Source organism: Saccoglossus kowalevskii, chromosome 6 (genome assembly GCF_978046115.1).
Source record: "Saccoglossus kowalevskii chromosome 6, keSacKowa6.1, whole genome shotgun sequence".
NCBI classification, from domain to species: domain Eukaryota; kingdom Metazoa; phylum Hemichordata; class Enteropneusta; family Harrimaniidae; genus Saccoglossus; species Saccoglossus kowalevskii.
Genome location: NC_140646.1, coordinates 14,477,994 through 14,502,257, shown reverse-complemented (window position 1 = coordinate 14,502,257; position 24,264 = coordinate 14,477,994). Strand labels below are relative to the sequence as shown.

The window sequence follows — 24,264 nt, the reverse complement described above, 5'->3', positions numbered from 1 at the left end:
AATAAATTTAACATGCCACTATCATACCTACTTCAAATTACAAACTATTGCCTATCGAACCAACCAACAAACAAACAAAAAATATATTTCTAGAACCTTGATGTAAGCAAGGAAATTGATATATCACCAGTCAGCTGTATCTCAAAGGTCAGGGTGAAAATCATTGCACACACCTTGAGCAAAATGACCATTACGCGAGCAAATGTAACCACACCAGTCAGGATATCGTTTTTGAACCGTCAGTCCACTAAAGGAATTAGTATTCTGAGCACAAACAACAATAGAAACAATTGCAAACAATTGAAATTCATTGCCCCTATAACTTTTTCTAATTAATTCGAATTGTATTTCTAGTAGTATTACCATTAATATTATTATTTGGCAAAGTGTTAGTATCCCACCTACAGTATCTGTATTTGGGTGCAAAATAGAAGATGTAGAGTATTGTAGAGTCGTCATCTGCGCATGCGTCAAATGGCCATAGCGCATCATTGTTTGCAAACAAGCGTCTACTCACGAAGCCTTTGCGTTAATAGCGTGTGTTGTAACCGTCGCTTGAGACTGAATTCCCGTGCGTGCGCAGGTGACGACCCTCCCAATAGAACGGCAGTCATAAATGCGTTGATTCATCCGAGAGGTCTTGTATCATTGTTGTGTCTTTGTCGTGTTCTTTCATTATAAATGATGTAGCACCAATGCATTGAGTCAAATACATTATTCTGTTCTACCATATGACGATGCATAAAATTGGTGATTTTGTCAACGTGAAATATGCGGGTAACCGGTTTTAGAGATTGCAAAGCAAATCAGAAATTTCAGCCACTCTTCAGACTGGTAAAGTAAATAAACAGAAAACGCCCACCAAATAAATCATAATTAAAGTAACGTGTAAATCTATGAACACAATTTGATATTATAACTTTGATTGCTCTAATATATTTAATATCACATTCTGTTTTCACACCGACAAAGCGAACGACGACTACATATGGAACACAAGAGCCACTCAGGGTATTGCACTTTCACAAAAGCGAACTTTGACCCCGGTCATGTGACCGATTATAGTAGCTCCAGTTTCTCTGCTAAGAACGTCTTGGCATCTGATGTGTGGTGATTTTGCTTGATCTCTTGGTTGCCGCGATACTGTCCCAACATATTGTCAACTGTTGCAACAAGCTTTGTAACAATACAGGGCTAGATTGCCGTGTAATCGCAATTTGTGACAGCAAACGGGAAGCTGACGCATATTTGAAAGTGTCGCCGTCGGGATAATATCAACACTCAAAATGGCCGATAAATACGATCCAGAAGGTGTTCCTCCACCAGCGGCAAGCCAGCAGACCACGGTGACCACAACGACTACAACAACAAGTACAGGTCTTGTTCGTGATTATGGATTTATCACATGTGATTGGGGTTATCCCATTAAAACCATGCACGGAATCATGAAACTCGTACAGATCGTGAGTATTTAATTCGAGGTCATTGCTAGAAGCATAGTTGCATCGCTCAGTGACGGCAAATGGGTGATATAAATTATCGGTATATATCATATTACAATGTCTTACTAATACAGTGCACCGTGACCAGACTTGGGTGTGCTGCTAACTACATGGGCTTGGTTTTGTAACGACAACGATTTGCCTCCCATTTTATATGCTTTCATATTCATGGGCTATAAACAAATTGATTTGGGAGAGGGGCAATTTAAAAACCATTATTATTATTTATTATTATTATGACAACAACGATGTCACATGAGTCCATTAGGGCTCATACCACTAATTGAATTTCCATAGACGACAATGTTAACATATGACGAGATTGCTATATGAAAATGACGAAGAAAGTTGAAAATATGGATCAAAAATGGGAAATCAACATGCCAGTAATCAACCATATGAAATAAACTAACATGTTGGCCAGCTCAAACTCTTGCAAATCTCAGGTAAACAAGACACACCTACTGTATTTGGATTGCACCAAGAGAAATCACTGGAAAAACACCAAGATTAGAACATCCATTAACACACAGAATAAACCCACAGGTACACAGCCGCTAAGTAGTAAACAAAAGACCACATGTGGGTCACACCTCTTACCCAGGTGATTATGCCCTCAAACAGGGAGCACCTGAGAAAAATAATATTTAAAAAATTTCATTGGTTCTTGCTAGGCATTTAAATTGGCTACGAGCAGCCATTGGTTAATTAGTGGCATGAGACCATTAATAGCCCCCTGAGCTGGTCACATGTACGTCACGTGACTATGTGTCAGCCTGGTCGTTTGGGGTCACTGCACTATAGTCAGAGGAAATGAAAGGGGATAATGATCACTATGATTTATATGCTTTACCACGCCCTCAACGTGGAAGTAGTGTGTCTGAGAAATCATTTTTTTACAATAAAATTCTGAATGTTACAAGATTCATTGTAGTATTATGTCCAATTAAACAGAACAGTTTTTATGTAATAATTCCAAGTTTACAGCAGTCGGGAATAAAATTGATGATCACAAGAGTAAAAATGTAAAAAAAAAAAAATTATTTCCTGGATTTTTAGAAGTGACGCAAATTAATATAGAAACATATTATTTTAACATTGGAAAAATCTACAAAAAATCCCCAGTTCGCCATTTTAGGCTGTTGATGTTTCCACAAACATTCCTCAGCTTTTCCACAAAGAGTGTTGTCATTGCTTGAGTTGCATCATATGGCTTGATAATACTGTAAAAGGATTAATTATTCACTGGGTTTTAATTTTGCTTATTTCGCTGACTGGAAAATGCGCTAAATTAAAACCCAGTCAATATGTAAAATTTAGCATAGAACACATTATCTAAATGATAAAACCGTGAATTTAAAACCCACTGAATATGCCTGAAATGGTAAACCAGCGAAATTTAAACACAGTGAAAATTAGTCATTTTACAGTATGTAAATTTCAAATATGAGACAGGACTGAGAGTAAAGCGAGTAGGTCTCAAAATATCATTGGCAAGATTCTTGTTTGGTATCCCACCTACAATATCTGAATTTGGTTGCAAAATAGAAGATGGAAAAAAATATCATTTGGGACAACTACCCTTTTTTCAAAAAATGCTATATTTTTTACACTTGGAATTGCAAAAAGTCTAAATGAACAAACAAACATTGCAAATAGTTTTTTACCCTGCAATTTTTCGGGAGCGCTGTAAAGTTTTACAGTGTGAACATGTACCAAATGAACACTACATCATCATCACCATCATGATGATTATTTAGCATCTTAACACATCCATCATTCATGATATTATACACATGCTCTTCAATTTGTTTCACAATCTGATTCAAGATGGCTGAATGGTGACATACATGCCTATTGATTATCTCAAAAAATCAGATGTTAATTGAGGTACCCTGGAATTAATTAGACTGAAAACCACAGACATAAAATCAAATGTATTTTCTGTATGTATTATAAATTTCGATAATATGAATCACATAGTGTTTATGTTGTGCATCTCAAATAGCAGACAAATATTAGTTTCTCGTTTGAAAGGCTAATCTTAATTAATTTTGAAATTAATTTTAATGTGTCTCCAATACTCTCAGCACACAGGAGTTCTTTCTAAGCTTTCTTTCATCATACTTAGATTTTTCTGCACTGGATGGATAACACATTAACATGCTGAATACTCCTACAACATTTGATTATAATCTACATCTGTCATTGTTCTTAATTGACACAGTAACTAAAAAACAGACTGGGACTATGTCATTGACTTTCATGGTTTTAAAATGTTGGTGTTGAAATGTGACTGGTCACACTTTTATTCATGTATATTTAACTAGGTCAACTCTGCACTTACTATCTGCAGTAAGGTCACAAAAACTGCAACGTTTTTATATAAAAAGGTCCTATATCACTCAAACTTTCCAGTCTTATAGTCAGATGAATTAACAATCTTTTTTATAGATGGGTTAATTCAATGCACTTGAAAAAATTATATTTCTTCCACTTCATTTTGCAAGGGACCATTTGGAACCCAAATTTTGCACTGCTGAGCATGTTACTGCACATATCTGCAATGCATCATGGGAGATAACCTCCTATTGTTTATACCATAGTTATCCATTTAAGGGCCCAGAGTCCTGAACATGGGAAATTAACAAATAATATCTCCTGCAATAAAAAAGGAAAATTCGTGAAAATGGACATCCTGCAGATCAAACTGCGGCATGGAATAAAATGGCAAATGAAAACACGCAACATAAATAATTGAACAATATACAACATTAGAAGTATAAACAAAAATAATTTATTGCTTATAATGTGGCAAATAAACCAGAATTAATAAAAATCGACAGTGAAAGATCATTTGAATTAGGATTTCTCCACCGCAAACACGCCCAATACATGTGAACTCAAAATGAACTTAAATGTCAGGGGTCTAACTGCGTAAAATTATTTCCGGTTTTGACAAATACCGAATAAACAGTCATACATGTACAAGATCAATAATAATTTACACAGTAAAAATTACGAAAGTTCATAGTTGTTTGAAAAAACTTCCCAGATCTTTATTTGTACGTGCAATGCCATCTTCAACGAAATTAAAACCCTCAAAGTCGGCGTCAGTGTCACCGTCATTGTCAAACAAAATCCCTACAGCTTCGTCCTGAAGTTCGTTGATATCGACACACACAATTTTCTCTGAAATCATCTTGAGAACCATCTAAATCATTTGCAATGGCTGTCATGAGGAATGACTTTCTGACTACATCAGTGGACACAGTTTCCAACGCCCGATTAACCCAGTCTATAACGCGTTGTCTTGTTCAAATTGTCTTTTTTCATAATAAAGAGACAAGAAAAATGCGTTCGTGTGCAACAATGGCAGACGATGTTTTTGTTTACAGTGTGTCAATCATCTTTGACCTTTAAGCATCTGCTTTACAGATTGGCTAAGAATGACATCATTACTAGTGTTTCATCATAGAGGTCAAGTCAACATTGCTTTCCTATCAGACTAGACGCTCATCAATCATGGTCAAAGTTATCACTCAGCAAATTCCGGCGGTTGGAATGTCTTACTTTATGGAAATAGGTAGAATTTTTTTTCCAGCAACAGACAAATAATATAATAAAATAAAAAAAAAAAGCAATAGCTGTAATGAAAAAGCAGTTTTTACCATTACACATTCCCAGTTGGCAGTTTTTGGCGTGACATTACAAAATTGCTGACCCCAGTTATGGATTCCCAAGGTGCTACCAAATATTTTATAAAGCCAAAACAATGTGCTTTCAACCACTCTCTCAGATATGGGTTGCTACAATAGTGCAACCCTGGTTTCTTTGTCGATGACGTTAAATCTGAATGAGTGCGACACTTTTAAATTACGTAAACACCACCCTAGGCGTATGCCAAAACATGACCTCAATTTCTTTATTGTATCAAAATTGGAGGGGGGGGGGTGCGTTTACCCGGGCATGGGTAACCGGGCACCTGGATAACTACGGTAATGGAAAACTAGTATCACCCCGGAATCTCACTAAATTATATGTCAATTTGTTGAAATGGTTTCACAATTTTAGATTTCATATCAATAATATACAACTTTTTCATCTGGTGTAACCAGGAAAAATTAGAAATATGAATAAATAAACTCACCATAGTGAATAGGCTTTCATACATACGTCTGTTCTCTAGACTCTTTCATCTCATTTCAGTTTATTCAAAATGTTTTGATCAATGAAAATTATTTATTCAATATTTATTTGGTTAAGGTAACAGCAACTGACTTTGGCATTCAAATAGACGATAACTTGTTTGTATTCTTGGCTCTTTTAATTTTGATTTGACATATTTTTGTTTTGTTCTTTTTACAGATTCTGTCACTGTTATGTCTTATCTGTATATCTGCGTCACCATGGTATTGGGGCAAAAACTGGTCATCATACAGATTTCTGCAATTTGTCACATGCTTCTGTTTGTCATGTACGGGTACTCTTATACTTAACTATATGACCAAGTGTCTTTACAGAGTACCGTTACCATGGTTATTTATCGTAAGTAACACCTCTTTCATACATATGTAATTCAATCAATTTGATTAGTTTTTGGTAAGAATCTGTGCATATTAATTACCTAATTTACATGATAATTAGCCAATTTTTAGCTGTTCCATGACTGTTCCACTGATATCTAAACAACCACTCATTGGATTTTGATGAAACTTGGTACATAGATGCTCTGAACTAATGCTAGGTTTTGATGAGTTTTTGGTAAAAATCTGTGCATATTAATCACCTAATTTTCATAATGATTAGTTAAGTTTCGGTTTTTCCACTGATATCACATTTCAATGAAACTTTGTACATATATGTCATAGGACACTGCACAGACGTGATAGTTTTTAGGGTAATATGAGTACATATTCATTACCATATTAATTTGCATAATTAGTTTTCAGCTTTTGATATTTCAAGTACTAATCATCACATTTCAATGAAACTTGGTACATAGATCCTCTAGGACTATGTAGAGACCTGATTAGTTTTAGGGTAAATAGATGTGCATATTAATTAATTTCCAGCTTTTCCACTGATATCTTAAGTACTAATCATCACATTTCAAAGAATCTAGAATTATGCAGAAGACCAATTAGTTTTCGGTAAATATTTATGCATATTAGTCACCTAATTTGCATAATTAACCAATTTCAACTTTCACACTGGCATCTCAAGTACTAATCATTACATTTCAATGAAACTTTGTACATAGGTGCTGTAGGATAATAGACAGACCTGATTAATTGTGGGTTAAAATCTGTACATATTAATTACCTAATTTGCATAATTAACCAATTTTAAGCTATCACACTGATATCTAAAGTACTAATTATTCCTTTTCAATGAAACGTAGTACAAAGATGCTCTAGGACAAAGTACAAACCTGATTAGTTTGAGGTTAAAATCATATTAATTCCCTAATTAGCATAATAATTCATAATTTTTTGGTTCTAATCACATTTCAATAAAACTTCCTACATAGATGGTCTGTTACATTGTGCAGATCTCATTAGTTTTACACTCAAATTTGTTCATATTAATTTTCTGATTTGCATAATTAGTTTTCAGCTTTTCCATCAATATCTCAAGTACAAGTAATTTTGAATTAATTTTAATGTGTCCCCAATACTCTCAGCACATGGGAGTTCTTTGTAAGCTTTCTTTGATACCAAGTTGACAAGTCAAAGTTTATTCCATGCCCAATGGGTAAAAGTTAAGTATGGTTTAACTATGTTAATGATAGATTATCCTTTTTGTGAATCAAATCTATTTAAAATTGTTGTGTTCTATTATCTACAGGAGTTATGCTATACTACGATTGCATTCATATTTTATCTGATTGGTTCTTCTTGTGTTGCTGCAGCTACCTACGGAAATGGCGGTTTAGGGGCTGCTGCGGTAAGTGATTTACTGTGCTTGTTTTCATAGCTTTTTTTAGCTCCGCTGTCGACTTTGTCGAGCGGAGCTTATCATATGAGTGATTGTCCGTCGTTGTCCGTGTCAATGTTTTACTTTTTTGACTTCTTCTTGAAAACTATAAGCCTGAATGCTTTGATACTTGGTGTATATGTACCTTGGGTAGACCTCTCTCAGATTTATTCATTTCATGATGATATCTTCAATTCTCTAATTTTGGTGAATATTTTTGTCATTTTTAGTAAAAAGTGATATTTTCGACTTTTTGTTAAAAACCGCAAGTCCAATTGCTTTGATATTACATATATAGGTACTACATGTGGACCTCTCTCAGATTTGTTCATTTTGTAATGATATCTTCATTTCTCTAATTTTGGTGAATATTTTTGTCATTCTTGGTAAAAAATGATATTTTCGACTTCCTGTTAAAACCGCATGTCCAATTGCTTTGATATTACATATATAGGTACTACATATGTACCTCTCTCAGATTTCTTCATTTTGTAATGATATCTTTAATTTTCTAATTTTACTGAATATTTTGTCATTTTTTGGTAAAAAGTGATATTTTCTACTTCTTGTTAAAAACCACAATCATTTATGGTGAAAAATGATATTTTTGAATTCTTGTTGAAAACAGCAAGTCCCATTGCTTTGATACTATACATATTATTCATTTCTAATGATATCGTCTGTTCTTTAATTGAAATGTGCATTGCTAACAGCGGAGCTATCTCAGCCGAGAGGCTGCTTGTTTCTTAAATTCTTCAATATTTCCAGAAATGAACCCTAATTTTTGAGCCAACAGACACAATTTGAGTCAACTTTCAGTTTTTACTCAAAATGCGAACTATAAACGGGAATATTTTGTGAATTTGTGATGAAAAGAGGGAACTGGGGGTAGAAAGGTTAATAATTACCTCACAAATCATGATGAAAATATACAATCCTGTGGTAGGTCATGCATTCCATTTCATTCTGATTTATTACGTCTCAGTTTAGAGAATCCATCTAAAGTTTATGTTATACCATTCCATATGGTATAATGCCTGCTTTTAAATCCATTAACTCATTTTAATTTGAATTGTTGGATATTAGAAAAGGTTGTTATCATCCATTCATGTATTTGTTTGACTGCTTTGTCTGTAATAAAATAGAAGTTGCCTTACTTGACCCCAAAGTCAACTTTTCTTACTACATGTATTCACAAAATATTTAGCTCAAAATTGTAAAACAAACTATAAAAACAGGACAAATGTCATCACTGAAATCTGGGTGGAAAAAAATGATAGCACTTCAAAAATTAAACAGATAAATATGACATATTCTAGTGGCACTCTTATTGAATACTGGATTACTGCAATATAATTTATTATGACCTTACATTATGACCTTTGCTATTTACATAAACACATGCGCTATTAATAGAAAAAAATGCAGTAATTCTAATGACATAACATGCACAGTGATCAGGAGGCTTTGCGTGTATTTTTGTGTGTATTTAGAAATGTACTCAGTGTTCTTAAACTTTGTTGTTGTCTGGATTGTATATTCTATATTGACTGTAATTTAAGTAATTGATGGAATTCTCGATTTTGTTTGTCTTTTAGGCGTTCGGTTTCTTTGCCATGGTAGCTTATGGAGTGGAAGGATATTTTCTCTTCAGAGAATGGCGTACCGGTAGAACACATGCAGTTGAACGTGGTGGCGGTGGTGGTGGTGGTGGTGGCGTCACAACAACAACAGTTGCTGAGACCAAGCAAGAGGCTCCTCCAGCATATTCCCCTTAGGGTCCATGAGTTTGAATCGTTAACCGATTTGAGTTTATTTTCTATTATGTTATTTCTCTTTCAATGAAAAATTATTTACCGTTCTTTGTTTGAGTTATATAATCGATAAAACATGCATGTACTGTCTTCTCTTTAAATAGTAAAGTAAATAATGTGTAGTATCGGAAAATGTCCTTGAAGTTGATATATGGCAAAGTGGGTGCAACAAAACTGTAAACACTCCCGAGTTGACCACTGTAAATGTATTAATTATTCATAGGTTTTTAATTTCGCTAGTAAAAGAAAAATCCGCTAAAGTAAATATACATGAACATGTAAAATAACAGTGGAAATAGACTCCAGTGAAATAGTTTAAAGCATAGTGAAATAGTGAAATTAAATGTCGGTGAAACTAAATGGTTTTACAGTATTCAAATATTTTGTGTAATTGTAAACCAGTGTTGGAGATTAGTGACTGAATAATCACAATGTGTGACGTCACTGAAAATAAGGTCATACGATATGTCAGTAATTAGATCACTGAATTACAAAATCAATAACTATAGTGAGAAGTTTTTTCAAAATCACTATTTCATTGTATGATTTTCTGTCATGTTAATGATGTGCAAGTGAATTGGCACAACTGCTTACATCAAATCAAAACTGTGTGTCTCAGTGGCATGCTATATTGGCTTGGAGGTTGCACTGACCATCAGTAGTGTGTTATATTGCTTTAGAGGGTGCATTAACCATTAGTCGTTTACTATTTATATAGTGTACTATATTGCCTTAGAGGGCGCACTAGCCATTAGTAGTGTGTTATTTTGCCATAGAGGGCGCTCTAACCATTAGTAGTGTGTTGTATTGCCTTAGAGGACGCACTAGCCATTAGTAGTGTGTTATATTGCCTTAGAGGGCGCACTAACCATTAGTAGTGTGTTATATTGCCTTAGAAGTCACACTTGAACTACTAGTATTGCTCATTTACACCATTCCCAAGCATTCTGTAAAACATGCCAGGCTGTTTCAAGTATTTAATTAGAAATGTAAGCTGTATGACCGAGGGCAGCAAAAGCTGTATTCAGTCCATAAAGAACAATATAGTATATTGCTCTCGCTATAAGGGGCAACACTTCTGATTTTTAACAGACTGAACTAAAGTTGTGATGCTTTATTGTTCTGCACATCTTGCAATCATCAGTGAATATAATGCCCTCTAGTGATTAGATTGTAAATTATAGCTCCTCTTGTTTTTAAAATTCTGTGGATATTTATCCAGCGAATATAAACAGACCAAAGTTAATCAACGTATTGACTCGTGTATAAACATAAATATCGATAAAAATCGTTTTCTGCACTTTCTCCACATGACTAGAATGGTGAAATTCCAGCCAGTAAATATATTAGTATAACGTTTATTTATTTAAATATTTTATTTTTTGTAATATGCTTTCTGTAAAGTTATAGAACAGTTTTATAAATAGGTTTCGTTCAAATCAAAACAAGAAGACGTTAATGGCTATAAGAATGCCTATTGGTACTTCCCTGTACTATACAAAATGTATGTATACCTTAAAACTGCCGTGGATGTGTACAATCACTCTTATTGGTCAAATAGTTGTCAACCATCGATTACATATTATAAAACATAAATATCGGTGCCAGATTTCATGGTATTTATAGTACACACAATTTATGATTATTTTTTTTGATTTTTCACTTATTTAATTTTTAATTTTTTAATCAATACATATTTTATCGCATGTTATAATCTATGTTTGTAGTTAACTTGCAATTAATTGTACTGAGTTTGTATTTGTTTTTATAGGGATAAGTTTACATTGTTTTTAACGGTATTCTGTCAATAACAATTCTTTTCTAAATTTCATATTACAGCTGGTGTAGTTTTGTTCCAAGTTAAAATTAAAATTAAAACTGGTCTTTCACTAAATTGTGATTATACATATATGTAAAGATAGGTATTTCTATATATTAATAATAATCACTCTTAGAGTGCCGAGATGAGCATAAATTCATATATATATTTATAGAATAATATGTATAATATCAAGCGTGTATAAAATAAGGGTATGCAACTGATGTGATATGTAATGAAGAATCCCGTTTAAAATCATGCGAGTTGTGAAATGATCTCAAATTTGCAAGAAAAAACATTTCTAAAAAAATAGTAATGCAAATAAGTGACTCTGTGAAAGAACTGATTAGTGTTCGCCTTTGCTTATTCGTAAAAAGTGTATGTTTTTTTTCAAGCTCAATAATATTAAATCTTTATTCATTTCTGTTCAACCAATCAAACTTTTGAAGTGTCCACTGTGTTTCTATTGGTTGAAAGTATATTTGATGTATAAAATGGGATCTTCATCATAAGTAGCAGTGCATGGATATCTGAATTGCATGCCTGTATTTTGTGTATTCTTGATACTATTCATGTCAATTAGTCTGCTATTTGTAGTTGGCCATTTTAATATGCAAATTGTGTTAAGTCGTACATCATAATAGTCCTCTTTTAATCTTTGTTTGCTATACTAATATGGAAATTGGGATAATTAATAAGATTTTTATAGTCTGCTATGTCAATATGCAAATTAGGATGTTTACTAAGCACTTTGTAGTCTGCTATGTTAATATGCAAATTAGGATGTGCCACAACCTTATTGTAGTCTGCCATGTTAATATGCAAATTAGGATGTGCCATAATCTCATTGTAGTCTGCCAGGTTTACATGCAAATTAGAATGTGCCATAACCTCATTGTAGTCTGCCATGTTAATATGCAAATTAGAATGTGCTAACCTCATTGTAGTCTGCCATGTTAATATGCAAATTAGGATGTGCCATAACCTCATTGTAGTCTGCCATGTTAATATGCAAATTAGAATGTGCTAACCTCATTGTAGTCTGCCATGTTAATATGCAAATTAGGATGTGCCATAACCTCATTGTAGTCTGTCATGTTAATATGCAAATTAGGATGTGTTATAACCCCATTGTAGACTGCCATGTTAATATGCAAATTAGGATGTGCCATAACTTATTGTAGTCTGCCATGTTAATATGCACATATGACACCAACAAATTACAATATTATACTCTTATTCTGTTTTGGTGTATCTCAGGTTCATAAAATTTTAAATAAACTGCCCTGATAATATAGAATCATATAAAGTAATTTTCTTTTCTTTATGTTTCCCAAGCATTGCCAAAGGAATTCTAGTTCTAAGTCTAAGTAGTTTTCTGTATGTATGTATTCTATGTAGTTATTATATAGCTGCAATAACTATAATATTATTCTAGAACAAACGTCCAGAACGACTACTTGTAAAAAATGTAGGTACAGTGGAGGCATATAGTTTTGATACATACATTGCGATTCCATTAGAAATATTATTTATTTGCCTGTATTTGCGTTGAGTTAATAAATAAAAAATCGAAATATTCTAGTGGCATCACTCTGAGATTTAGTTTATGTGAGATAATGCCAATTGAAGCAATGCTTGGTATTACTGTGTTTTGGGTATCAAGATCCCATAAAGAGACTACCTCTGAACACAGGATTAACATAAATGAACTGCCTCATCTGACTATCAGGAAATCTCTGCGCATGGCATGGCAACAAATTCACATGAAATATGTCTTGTCAAACTATCAAAGACCCATACAAATATTAACTTACTAACAAATATATCAATAATAAACTGTTCGAATATCAAGAACCCGTACAGAAACAGTCTTTGCTTACAGCATATACCGTACTACACTGTGACAACAAACTGGCTTATCTGACTATCCAGCAAAAACTGCTTCTGGTCATAGCAAATACATCTATAACAGAAGCTTCCTCATTGAGAGTGCACATGCGCGACCTAGAGTAACGTCACCCAAACTTCGACTCCACCAAAAAAGTCAATTTATTAGTCCCCTTTCGGACGAAGTTCGAAAACGGGGACTTATAATTCGGTCTCCGTCCGTCCGTGTGTCCGTGCGTCCGTCCGGAGTCATATTTCAGAATCCCTTGGACCGATTCCGTTCATTCTTTGCATGTGCCTAGTACTTTATGTGGGACATATGCACATTCAGTGGTTTAGCGATTCGATTCAAAATGGCCGACTGGCAGCCATCTTGTATTTTGAAAATGTTGTATTTTGGACATGCTTTGTCAGTCTTCATTCAAACTTGGTACATAGATTATACATGTTAGGATACATGTCCATGACGATTTATTTTGCAATTGGATCAAAGATGGTCGACTGGCAGGCATCTTGTTTTTGTTTTTTTATGCGATATCTTGGACGTGCTCTGTCAGTTTTCATTCAAATTTGGCACATACATGTACTTTATACATGTTAGGATGCATGTCCATGACAATTTGTTTCAAAATCTGGTCAAGGATGGCCGATTGACAGCCATCTGACTTTTTGGCCTTACTACAATATTTCCACAATTTATGTACCATTTTCAATCGTATTTGGCACATACATCATACATGTCAGTGTGTTTCATAATCAGATCAAAGATGGCCGAATAACGGCTGTTTTTATTTTGGCCATATTACTATGACACGAAACATGTGTTTTGATGTAAATAAATAATCTGTTGTATACGCCACTTGGAACTCAAGTTTCAAGGACACACTCGCGACAATGCCTCCGCTTTAATATGACGCGCACAAAGAGAACTTGACGAGGACTGTGTCATTTTCAATGACTTGTTACGTATTATGCAAGAGGAATTAGAGTATTTTACTTGAAAGTGGTGACAACTAAATCTACAAAAATGTCAAATGACAGAAAGGTGAATCAGATGATGGCCGGGACTGGTAGAACAAGGAATCGTGGAAACTAAGAAAAAAAACTTCAAGATGGCGGCGTCCACGGGGAAGACACATTTGCGGCACTTCCAAATGACCAGAAGATCACTCAGATTTTGAAAAATATTCTCGAAATTAAAACGGAAGTCGCAAAGATTGATCCAATGACTGAGAAGTTGGAAGGAATGATGAAGGCTATAACCAAAATAGAAAAATCTGTCCAGAATGCGCACAATAGAATTGACGATGTAGTGAAAGATATGGTGAACTACGCGGATATGGTAGAATTGCACCAAAAATTGAAAGGCGCAGAACAGAAATTACACCGTATGGAAATGAAAAAAGATGATTTAGAAAACAGAGGTCAGCGATCGAATATAAATTTTCTGAACATTTCAGAAGGTGCAGATCGAAAAATTGTATTGATTTTATTCAGGAATGTTTAGTCGAGCACATGGGGATCAAAGAGGTCGTTCAGATGGGGATTCAACGAGCTCAGAGATGTCCTCCTGAGTCAATACACCTGCGCAATGTCATTGTAACCACAGAAAGAAAACGTCAAAGACCAATAAAGGTATAGTTCGTCAATGCACAGGAATATCATGATTTATATTTTCATGTATTTCGGTGAGGCCGCTTTTTGCAGTAATAGCGACTTCCAATGGTGACCCCTGGATGATCCACACCTGCTCGTGACTTGTTATGATCAGGTTCATTCGTATGTTAGAAAATTAATGATTGGAACAACTGGCTGATATAATGGTGGACTATGGAAGTTGGTTAAAACAACGAGGCACCAATAAGTATGAGAGTTATGTCCGGCATCGGAGGCAATTAATCTGACTTTATGGCGAGGTGAGTACTTTGCGTGATTGGCTATATGTGTGAAGGCCACGCCTTAGAGTTTTTTCACTTCTCTGTAATTGGTTAACAGTCGGAATGTGAATAAAGCTGATCTCAGTTAGTTGTGGCAAGCTCTCGACAAGGCGCAGTCTTGAGAGAGTCTTGAGGCAGCCGTGGGGGAAATACAATGTGGCTGAGATCAAATGAGACACGATTCGATTATCTGTGTGTCTTTGTTCGATAGAAGGGTGGAGAATTCCCCGAACTTGGTACCTCTGAAGTGAAGGTTAATTAACACCACATTTAATCGTTCACAGGATGCTCGACCTATCCTGATGTCTGCACTGAAGTGACTGAGGTGCCACACATATCAAGGTAAAGATGTATTTATTACGGACGATGTTAGCCTTCCGGTGCAGGCAGACAGGAAAAAGCTTATTGAATACAAGAAGAAGTTTCAAGAGAATAATCCCAGTAAAAGATCTTTTGTTGCGTGGAAGGTACCAATTACTCTGATGATTGAATCTACAGGCGATAACAACAAGAGATTTGTGAAATAACGGTCGTTTAGAGAATTCTACGGACTGAGGGCGATGTGAGACTTTTAACTTGAGACTGACCATGTGACTGATTTTGTAAGTAATAATGCCTCAGAAGAAGTTAATATTCATAGTTCAATGATTATGGTGGAAACATTTGTTTATTGGCTGGGATTAATGGTGATAAAATTGTAAAACAACTTTTTCTAAGAATGTTTAATAATGATAAGAGGGAGTGTTGGTACCAAGGGATTAATTGATTGTTAATGAGTAGTGAAGCCCCTGAAAGAATTATTGTTAAGGTATGTTTATGTATATTGGCGGAGCTGAGGGTTAGCACTGCACACTCTACATCCCAACTGGTGTTTTGTGCCTCTCTTAGCTGAGGGTTAGCACTGCACACTCTACATCCCAACTGGTGTTTTGTGCCTCTCTTAGCTTTTCAACCAGCAGTGATATGTAGTACTGCGTGCCAGTTGAAGCTGGCTTAGTTTTTCACTGCTTTTTTTTTATCTTGCGTTTGTCCTTTTAATTTTTTCAATCCTCATTCTTTATAACAAAATAGATAACATTTATTTGAAAACAAAAGTGCTGTATGAAACAATGTTGTACATGTGTATAAGAGGTATTCAGGTTAAACAATACTTTCAATTAATGTTCGTGGGTTCAGAGAATACAAAACAAAGGAGAAAGCTCTTGGGGTGGATGAAATCTAAAAAGCCCAACATAGTGTTTTTACAGGAGACTCATAGTATTCAGGCAGATGAAAAATATTGGTCTAATCAAGTACAAGGTGGTCACTGTGTCTACTCTCATGGCAAATCTAACAGTAGAGGAGTAATGATAATTCTAAGATATCTTAGGTATGTGATAAATTCTGTAAGCGATGTGGGACGGTCCATTATACTAGATGATTTGATGAAAAACATATTTTATTGATAAATATATACGGCCCAAATGATACTAAAATGCAAGGCCAATTTATTGACGAAATTTCTGAATTAATCACCATATGTGATGCTGCCCCAGATGTAGAAATAATTTTTGGGGTGACTTTAACTTTACCTTGAAAGCACAGGACAGATTTGGCTCTCATAGTGCAGCAAGTAAACAAGCAGAGCAATCAATGAGGGAATTGATGGAGAGACAAAAACTAATTCATATATGGAAAATTAACAATCCTCTAGAAAGGGTTATACGTGGAGAAGGAGAAAACCAAATATTATTCAAATTAGGATTGAGTATTTCTTGGTGAGTGATACACTTCAGTAAGACATTAAAACAACTGAAATAATATCATTGATTGCCTTTAGTACTCGAGTATGATCATACACCATACGGGCCGTCCTACTAGAAACTAAACAGTAGTTTAGTAAAATATGTTAAATACATCGCTCAGCTTACAGAAAATATTCCAATGTGGATTCAGAATATAGAAAATATAGTGGGATTTAATTATATATGAAATAAAAAAATTATCCATGGTCTTTAGTAAGAAAAAAGCCAAGCAAAAACGAGAATATATTCAAGAACCAAATGTCAGAGCTAGATATCAAGCTAAATATAGAACCAACTAAAGGGAATTATGAAGAATTGGAAAAGGTCAAAAGTAAACTTGATATTAAACACGAATACATAACAGAGGGAGCCATTATTCGATCAAGGGTTGCATGGCATGGAATGGTTGAGAAGAATAATAAATACTTTTTAGGACTGGAGAAATGGAGAGGAAAAAAATCGAATATTACTAAAGTTAGATCTTCAAAAGGAACAGTTACCAACCCAAATGAGATTTTAAAATAATTGAAAGCATTTTATTCTGACTTGTATTGTACAAAAGCTGACCCTAATAGAAATATTAAAGCACACCCTCTCCTGTATAATCCAAGTATTACACCCTTAACAGACATTATGAGGAATAATTGTGATAAGGAAATAACTCAAAACAAAGCATTCAATAAAGTATATTGTATGGCGCGGAACAAAACACCCGGTAATGACGGAATCTCAGTTGAGTTTTACCTTAAATTTTGGTTGGGAAATTGCTCACTGCATCCTTAAATTTTGGTTATAAAACAGGTGAATTATCAAACTCTCAAAACAAAGTGTCATTTCATTGATTGAAAAGAAAGGCAGAGATTCACAATTTATTAAAAATTGGCGGCCCATATCGCTTATAAATGTTGATACAAAGATTGGGTCTAAGTGTCGCTCAAAGAGATTGGAAAAAGTATTACCTCATATTATTAACGACCTCCACTGTACTCTGGCACACAAGCGAGTGTAATGATTAATGGTTTCAATACGAGTTACTTTTTATTGAAGAGAGGAGCGAGGCAGGGCGATCCCTTGTCGCCCTATCTCTTTATTATAGCTTTTGTAATTTTACTAATCAATCTCAGAACCGACGCCAATATAACAGGCATTTCTCTGCACTCACTGGAAGTCAAGTATTCTGCATTTGCAGACGACTTGACATGTTTTTTAAGCAATAAAGTATCATGTACTGTATTTTTTGAAATGCTGGATAACTTTCATGGACTTTCTCTGGACTTTGTATCAATATGGAGAAAACTGAAGGCATGTGACTAGGTCTTTGGAAGCTGAGAAGAAAAAAGTCTTTTAAAATTAAATGGCCAGAAAATCCAAATCAAAGTTCTCGAAGTATATATCTCGTACAATGTGAAGAACAATGTCAAGATGAACTTTGCATCACCTCTGAAACAAATGAAAAAGGCAATTGGAGAAATCGGTCTCTCACTCTAATTGGCAAAATTCAAATTCTTAAGACTCTTGCCATATTGCAAATGAGTTATATTATGAGAATGACATATGTGCCTTCAGATATTCTTGACAAAGTTGAAAGGGCTGCCTTTAAGTTTCTATGAAATGGTCCGGACAGGGTGGCAAAGCGGGTCATGGTGACAGATATTAGGAAAGAAGGACTGAATGCTTCTGATGTAAGAGTTATGCACAAGATGTTTAGAATTGATTTCTTAAAGAGATTTTTGGATGAGAACATCCAACATCTTTGGAAAAGATTTCTAAACAAACTTCTTAGACAAGTGGGTGGTACATTTCTATTCAAGTGTAATTTTGAGACAAAACTACTTAACCTGTCTTTGCTACAGTTTTACATGGAAGCATTAGAAGCTTGGTCGTCATGTAATACAATTAATGATAAAACTGTTGAACATAATTATGTCCCTGAACAAATTATTTTGAATAATAGGCACATACTAATTGGAGGCACATCTGTGTATTTATTATAAGGAGTTAAGTGTTAAGGGATTTAGATATGTTCATAACTTGTACCGTTATACCCATCTAATGCAGTGACAAAGCCTTCAGGATAGGGGATTGAGTCAAATTGATATACTGAAGCTATATGGAATTATTCATTAATTAATTATTAATGGAGTCTAGCACCCGAGTGGAAGACTTTAGAATGTGAAAATAGTTTTGAAGAATTAAATGCAGACCAGTATTATTTTGATTACGAATATATTAAAATTTCCAAAATTACAAAACTGAAAATTAAGAAATTTCTACAAAGTCAAAATGATTCTGTTCCTATCAGTGAGGGCTACTATGAAAGAAAGTTTGAACCAACTAGAGATTGGAAAGCCACATATAACTTGTCATTTAGAGTGGCAATAGATGTTAAGACCAGAGAATTTCGGTTCAGATTACTCCACCATATTTTATATACTAATTATGACCTAAAGAGAAGGGGGGTACAAATATCTGAATTATGTACATTCTGCGGAAGTGAGAGTGAGACACTTGAACATCTTTTCTTTTCATGTGATGCAAAAAAATTATTCTGGTTAAAGTTCCTCCAGTGTTTCAGAGATGCATTAGTAACGAGGGAAGTGCCAACCTGTAGTGAAATTTTATTTGGGGAAGTGACTTTGTCTAGGTTGCACAACCACCTTCTGGCTAAAAGACACATTTATCTAATCCGAAAATGAGAAACCTAAAACCCCACTTTCCAACTTTTCTGAACCAAGTCAAGTATAACTATCATCTTGAATACAACATTTATGTGAACAAAGACAAAATTGAAACGCACTGTAATAAGTGGATTAAAATCCACCAAATTGTTATGTCTGAACACACTTGTATATTAGTCTGTATTCTGCTTACTGTATGTATTATAAGAATGATTACCAATAAAAACTTATAAATGAAAAAGAAGCTTCCTCATTTGACAGTCCCAAACTTGTACAGAAAGCGCCTGTAGTCACGGCGCATATCCCATTTCGTTATTCAATCTGAATTTTAAATTTATGAAATCTTCGATCTAATATACATGTGTTTTGACACTTTGAGCAGATTTGGGAGTATGTATATGTTATACAGCCGTTTTCGGTGGATCACCCACTCTTTTAATACAGACATTTGTATATATTTGTATAACTTAATACCTGAAGTTACTCACATAAACCTTCAATGATTTTTTTAAATATATAATGATTACCAGCTCGATACAGCCACTCACGGAATTATTTACATTATTCATTATTGTCAAAAGTAATTAGTCTTGAAATTGATCACGTCTCTTCTAAGATCTTGAAATTGAATTCTTCTTTATTTTTTATGTTCATTTTCCTCCATAGCAGGATAGGATATCCATGCGATATTAACACCACAACTAATAATATACAGTCCACCTACAAATCAGAATAAATGTTTGATATAAATGATTTTGTGTTGTTGTGTCAGATGAAGTCAAAAATTCCATGTTAATTTACATCATTTAACACACTTTACCCAAGATATGTTTTTTTTTTCTTATTACCAGTTGTTTATATTTGAACAAAATGGTCAGCAAAACCAGTAAATTTGTTTCTCATTTATCATTCATTATGTGAAGGAGTATTTACATTTGATGGATAAAGAGATATTGTGGATCACGTGTCAGGGGCAGAAGTAGTATGTTGTAATCGTGGCATATTTACATATGAATATATATAGTCTGTGAACACATCAAGATAAAACGCCAATACATCATTTCTAGTCGCATTCATTCGTTACTTCATTGGTATCGTTTCGATATGTGGTTGCCCGTCAAAAAATTGCTATACTCTAAATGACGCACAACTATATACAATAAACACAATTTTCTATTTCAATGATACTGCTTACATACACATGGCGTATTTTGACTTAATAGAATCGTTTCGTCGACAGAGAGCAACATGACTTGTTATAATGGTGTTATAATGGCCTTTTTTCAGTAAGAAATAAAAGTTACTAAACAGAGAGATTTCTATACTCACGTAAATTGGGTTTCTGTCTGGTAGCACCTGAGTTAAATTGAACAACGGATAATTTAACAATGAACCTATTCCAGCAATGAGATAACCGAGACCAAATAACCGACCATAATACTCCGGTGGAAATCTGATAAAAACGAACAAACAATAATTCAAAATTATACTACACCAAATCAACGAGCAATAAAACATACTACTGTATAAAACAAGAAATCTACACATACTCACAATAAAGCAATCATGTTACCATGGGCACAGCCTACAAATACTCTACCAATGATGAAACATAAGAAGGAAATAATCTGTTGAGAAAAAAATATGTTTGAAACAACATCTTACACCTTTCTAGGAAACTTTGTATGCACTAATATTTACTCACATAAAAATAGAATTAATATAGATATATTTAGTAGTTGTAGTAAATTTAAATCTTCATTGCTGAATTATTTTTATAGATAGTCTTTAATTATTTTTTGTTTTATTTTATGTTTTATTAGTAGTTGTTTGTTTGTTTGTTGCGGAATCTGTAATTTGGGAATTTATTCGCGTTGGTAAACCGAATAAATAAATTGTGTACCAATAAAATACGTACACTCCTAAATGTTTCAAGTACATTGTGAAAAAACCTTTCTCTGTCAAAGAACTCAAAATAATGAATTTTTAATAAACGAATAAATCACATTTTTACGAAATATCATGTGATACTCATGACTTTATAACACAAATAGAGTGTAACCCTTTAAGGTAGAGATGCAATTTACCTGACAGGTTTTTTAATTAGTTAATTAGGAAACCAAGATGACCTGACCCCCTTGTCCACAAAACTATATATTTTCGGAAAGCTTATTGTATGAATTTTAAAGTGTTGTTACTATTTTATTTTTATGGACACTGTAGTTTGAAATATGCACAGAAATGTGCTTTTTTGGTCAAAAGTGATTAAACAAAATTAGCTTCTAAACCATGCTTCTGTTTCCTGACAAAATTGGTTTATGAGTACATCTGTTTACTATGAAGAAAGTGCCGTCTTGAAAACTGTCTACCAGTTGTCAATTTTGTAGGACAGCAGCCCTTATTTCACTACTTCAAGTTTATGCATAAATTAACACCCAGGCTAGTTGTCTGTACGATTGCTGTAACGCTATTCAACTAAAAACAATACCCCGATGGCGTTTTGAGGATAAACACATTGTCAATCATTTGTGAAAATTTCAAAACAAAAGGTCAAAGCGTTCAGGAGCTATTTTTTTTTAAAGTTCTGGAATGTGCACTAAAAGAAACCGAGATAATTGCTAATTTGCATAACAATTCACCCAGCAAGAAGTTTGCTGATGCTCATAATTAAAATGGCTGTTACAGTTTCAAATTTAAATGTATTATTGTTTTGTAAAAAGTTAAATAGCTTAAGGTTGGTAGTTATATGTGTAAATGCAGGTTCGTGGGCACTTGGGAGTGATTTTTTTTTTTTTGCTTTTTATTATCCAAAAAGTCTTGGCTATAGACTGTTGAAACATACTCAAAAAACGATTTTAAAATATAGATAACAGGTGCAAACAGTATCTCTTTTGAATGCTTAGCAAGATTGGCACAGATCTAGAAGCAGTACCTACACACGAATTGGTGACGTCATAAAATACATGACCTTCAATCGGGGTCGTTTCCTCGGTATATACGAATTGGTATATACAAATTACAATAAAGATACTTAAGACATTACACATAAGGTAAAACAAATCACGTGACAATATAATGATAATAACGGTAATAAATCCTAGCTTAACAGTTGAACAGAACGCTCATATAGTCAGTAGGGTGACGCCGAGGGTCACGAACTGTGTTGCAAAATGGCCGTGTGGTTGAAACTGGGTCATGGCGTGACGGGTGAGGAAGACATCATTAAACACTCAAAATCACAATAAAACGGGGAAGTGGTTGCATATTACGGCGTAGCCAACATGGGAAATAAAAAAACGCCCAATACAAACGACATGGGTTCGAATCACACTAGATACACACTCACCAGAACCGAAGCAATCAGAAACCAGCAATCGTTTTGGCTTTTCCGTTCAACTCATCGGAACACTGGAGTAGTTAGAAAAATGAACACCACTTAACGACCAACGTCGTGGCGTGGTACACAAGCGTGCCATCAAAATAAAACAAAATTAGCTTGAAAAGACAGTGGGTTCGAGTCCCGCTCAGAGCTAGCGTAAAAACGTAAATCAAATAAACTGAAATCTCTCAAACCGTAAACAAGTAAACAAAGAACGTCGCAAAAAAAAATAATAAACCTCACAAAACTCCACCATACAAAACTGAATGAATAAATAATAAAATAACTAACGTCTTAAACTGGACGACGTGCAATTTGTTCAACAGTTTCCAGATTGTGACAAGAGATAAACAAGACCCAAGGTAAGTTTTGTTAAAGAGTCGATGGCGTTCCCTATATTACGAAAACAATTCAGGCAACAGACGAATATCTTCTGTGGTGTTATTGAATTTATACTGTGTCTGCGGAATTGTTGATTGAGGGTTCGAAGCCAGCAGTTAACATTTTGTTAGAAAGTTTCACAATTAAATCAAATATCCAATGATACCAGTATATTTATTTCATTATTTTAACAACTTGCAATGGTGGAAGTTGGTCAAACACAAGTTCTTACACCTAAATAAGTATCAAATATTTGTCGACATATTTATTCTCTCAACCTTGTAGAGGTGGAAATTAATTAAACAACAGGTATTTACTCACAAATATAATGGTCAATATTTGTCCATACATTCATTCTGTCAATTTAACAACTTGTAATTGTGGGAATTAATCAAATGAGAGTTGTCTACACCAAAATAAGTTTCAAATATTTGTCCGCACACTTATTCTCTCAATTTAACAACTTGTAATGGTGTAAAATAATTAAACGAGAGCTGTCTACACCAAAATAAGTCTAAAATATTTGTCCGCACATTTATTCTCTCAATTTAACAACTTGTAATGGTGTAAAATAATTAAACGAGAGCTGTCTACACCAAAATAAGTCTAAAATATTTGTCCGCACACTTATTCTCTCAATTTAACAACTTGTAATGGTGTAAAATAATTAAACGAGAGCTGTCTACACCAAAATAAGTCTAAAATATTTGTCCATACATTTATTCTCTCAATTTAACAACTTGGAATGGTGTAAAATAATTAAACGAGATTTGTCTACACCAAAATAAGTCTAAAATATTTGTCCGCACATTTATTCTCTCAATTTAACAACATGTAATTGTGGGAATTAATCAAACGAGAGATGTCTACACAAAAATAAGTCTAAAATATTTGTCCGCACATTTATTCTTTCAATTTAACAACCTGTAATAGTGGGAATTAATCAAACGTGAGTTGTTTACATCAAACTAAGTATTTAATACTTGTTGAGACATTTATTCTCTCAATTTAACAACTTGTAATGGTGTAAAATAATTAAACGAGAGTTGTCTACACCAAAATTAATCTCAAATATTTGTCCACACATTTATTGTCACAATT

At 34.1% G+C, this 24,264-nt stretch overlaps 2 protein-coding genes across 2 annotated transcripts in view; one reads left to right on the top strand and one right to left on the bottom strand.

The window, feature by feature from the left end:
• Nucleotides 1-1,060: 1,060 nt before the first annotated feature.
• LOC100368692 (CKLF-like MARVEL transmembrane domain-containing protein 4) lies at nt 1,061-12,704 on the top strand. Its single transcript, XM_002740335.4, has 4 exons — nt 1,061-1,463; nt 5,871-6,050; nt 7,353-7,451; nt 9,080-12,704. The coding sequence occupies exons 1-4, from the start codon at nt 1,287-1,289 to the stop codon at nt 9,257-9,259; spliced, it is 636 nt and encodes a 211-aa protein (XP_002740381.1). The 5' UTR covers nt 1,061-1,286; the 3' UTR covers nt 9,260-12,704.
• A 6,230-nt stretch (nt 12,705-18,934) lies between these two features.
• The window catches only part of LOC102804799 (equilibrative nucleobase transporter 1-like), a 29,415-nt gene continuing 24,085 nt past the window's right edge, over nt 18,935-24,264 (bottom strand). The window contains exons 8-10 of the mRNA XM_085500747.1: nt 20,958-21,031; nt 20,733-20,856; nt 18,935-20,123 (exon numbers count right to left, since the gene is read on the bottom strand). Coding sequence (XP_085356873.1) covers nt 20,004-20,123; nt 20,733-20,856; nt 20,958-21,031 — 318 coding nt within the window. The 3' untranslated portion in view covers nt 18,935-20,003. The remainder of the gene's footprint in view (nt 20,124-20,732; nt 20,857-20,957; nt 21,032-24,264) is intronic.

Coding starts and splice junctions, on each gene's coding strand:
- LOC100368692 (XM_002740335.4), top strand. CDS start 1,287: ATGGCCGATAAATACGATCCAGAAGGTGTTCCTCCACCAGCGGCAAGC. Junction 6,051..7,352: donor CGTTACCATGGTTATTTATC/GTAAGTAACACC, acceptor TATTATCTACAG/GAGTTATGCTATACTACGAT. Junction 7,452..9,079: donor GCGGTTTAGGGGCTGCTGCG/GTAAGTGATTTA, acceptor TTTGTCTTTTAG/GCGTTCGGTTTCTTTGCCAT.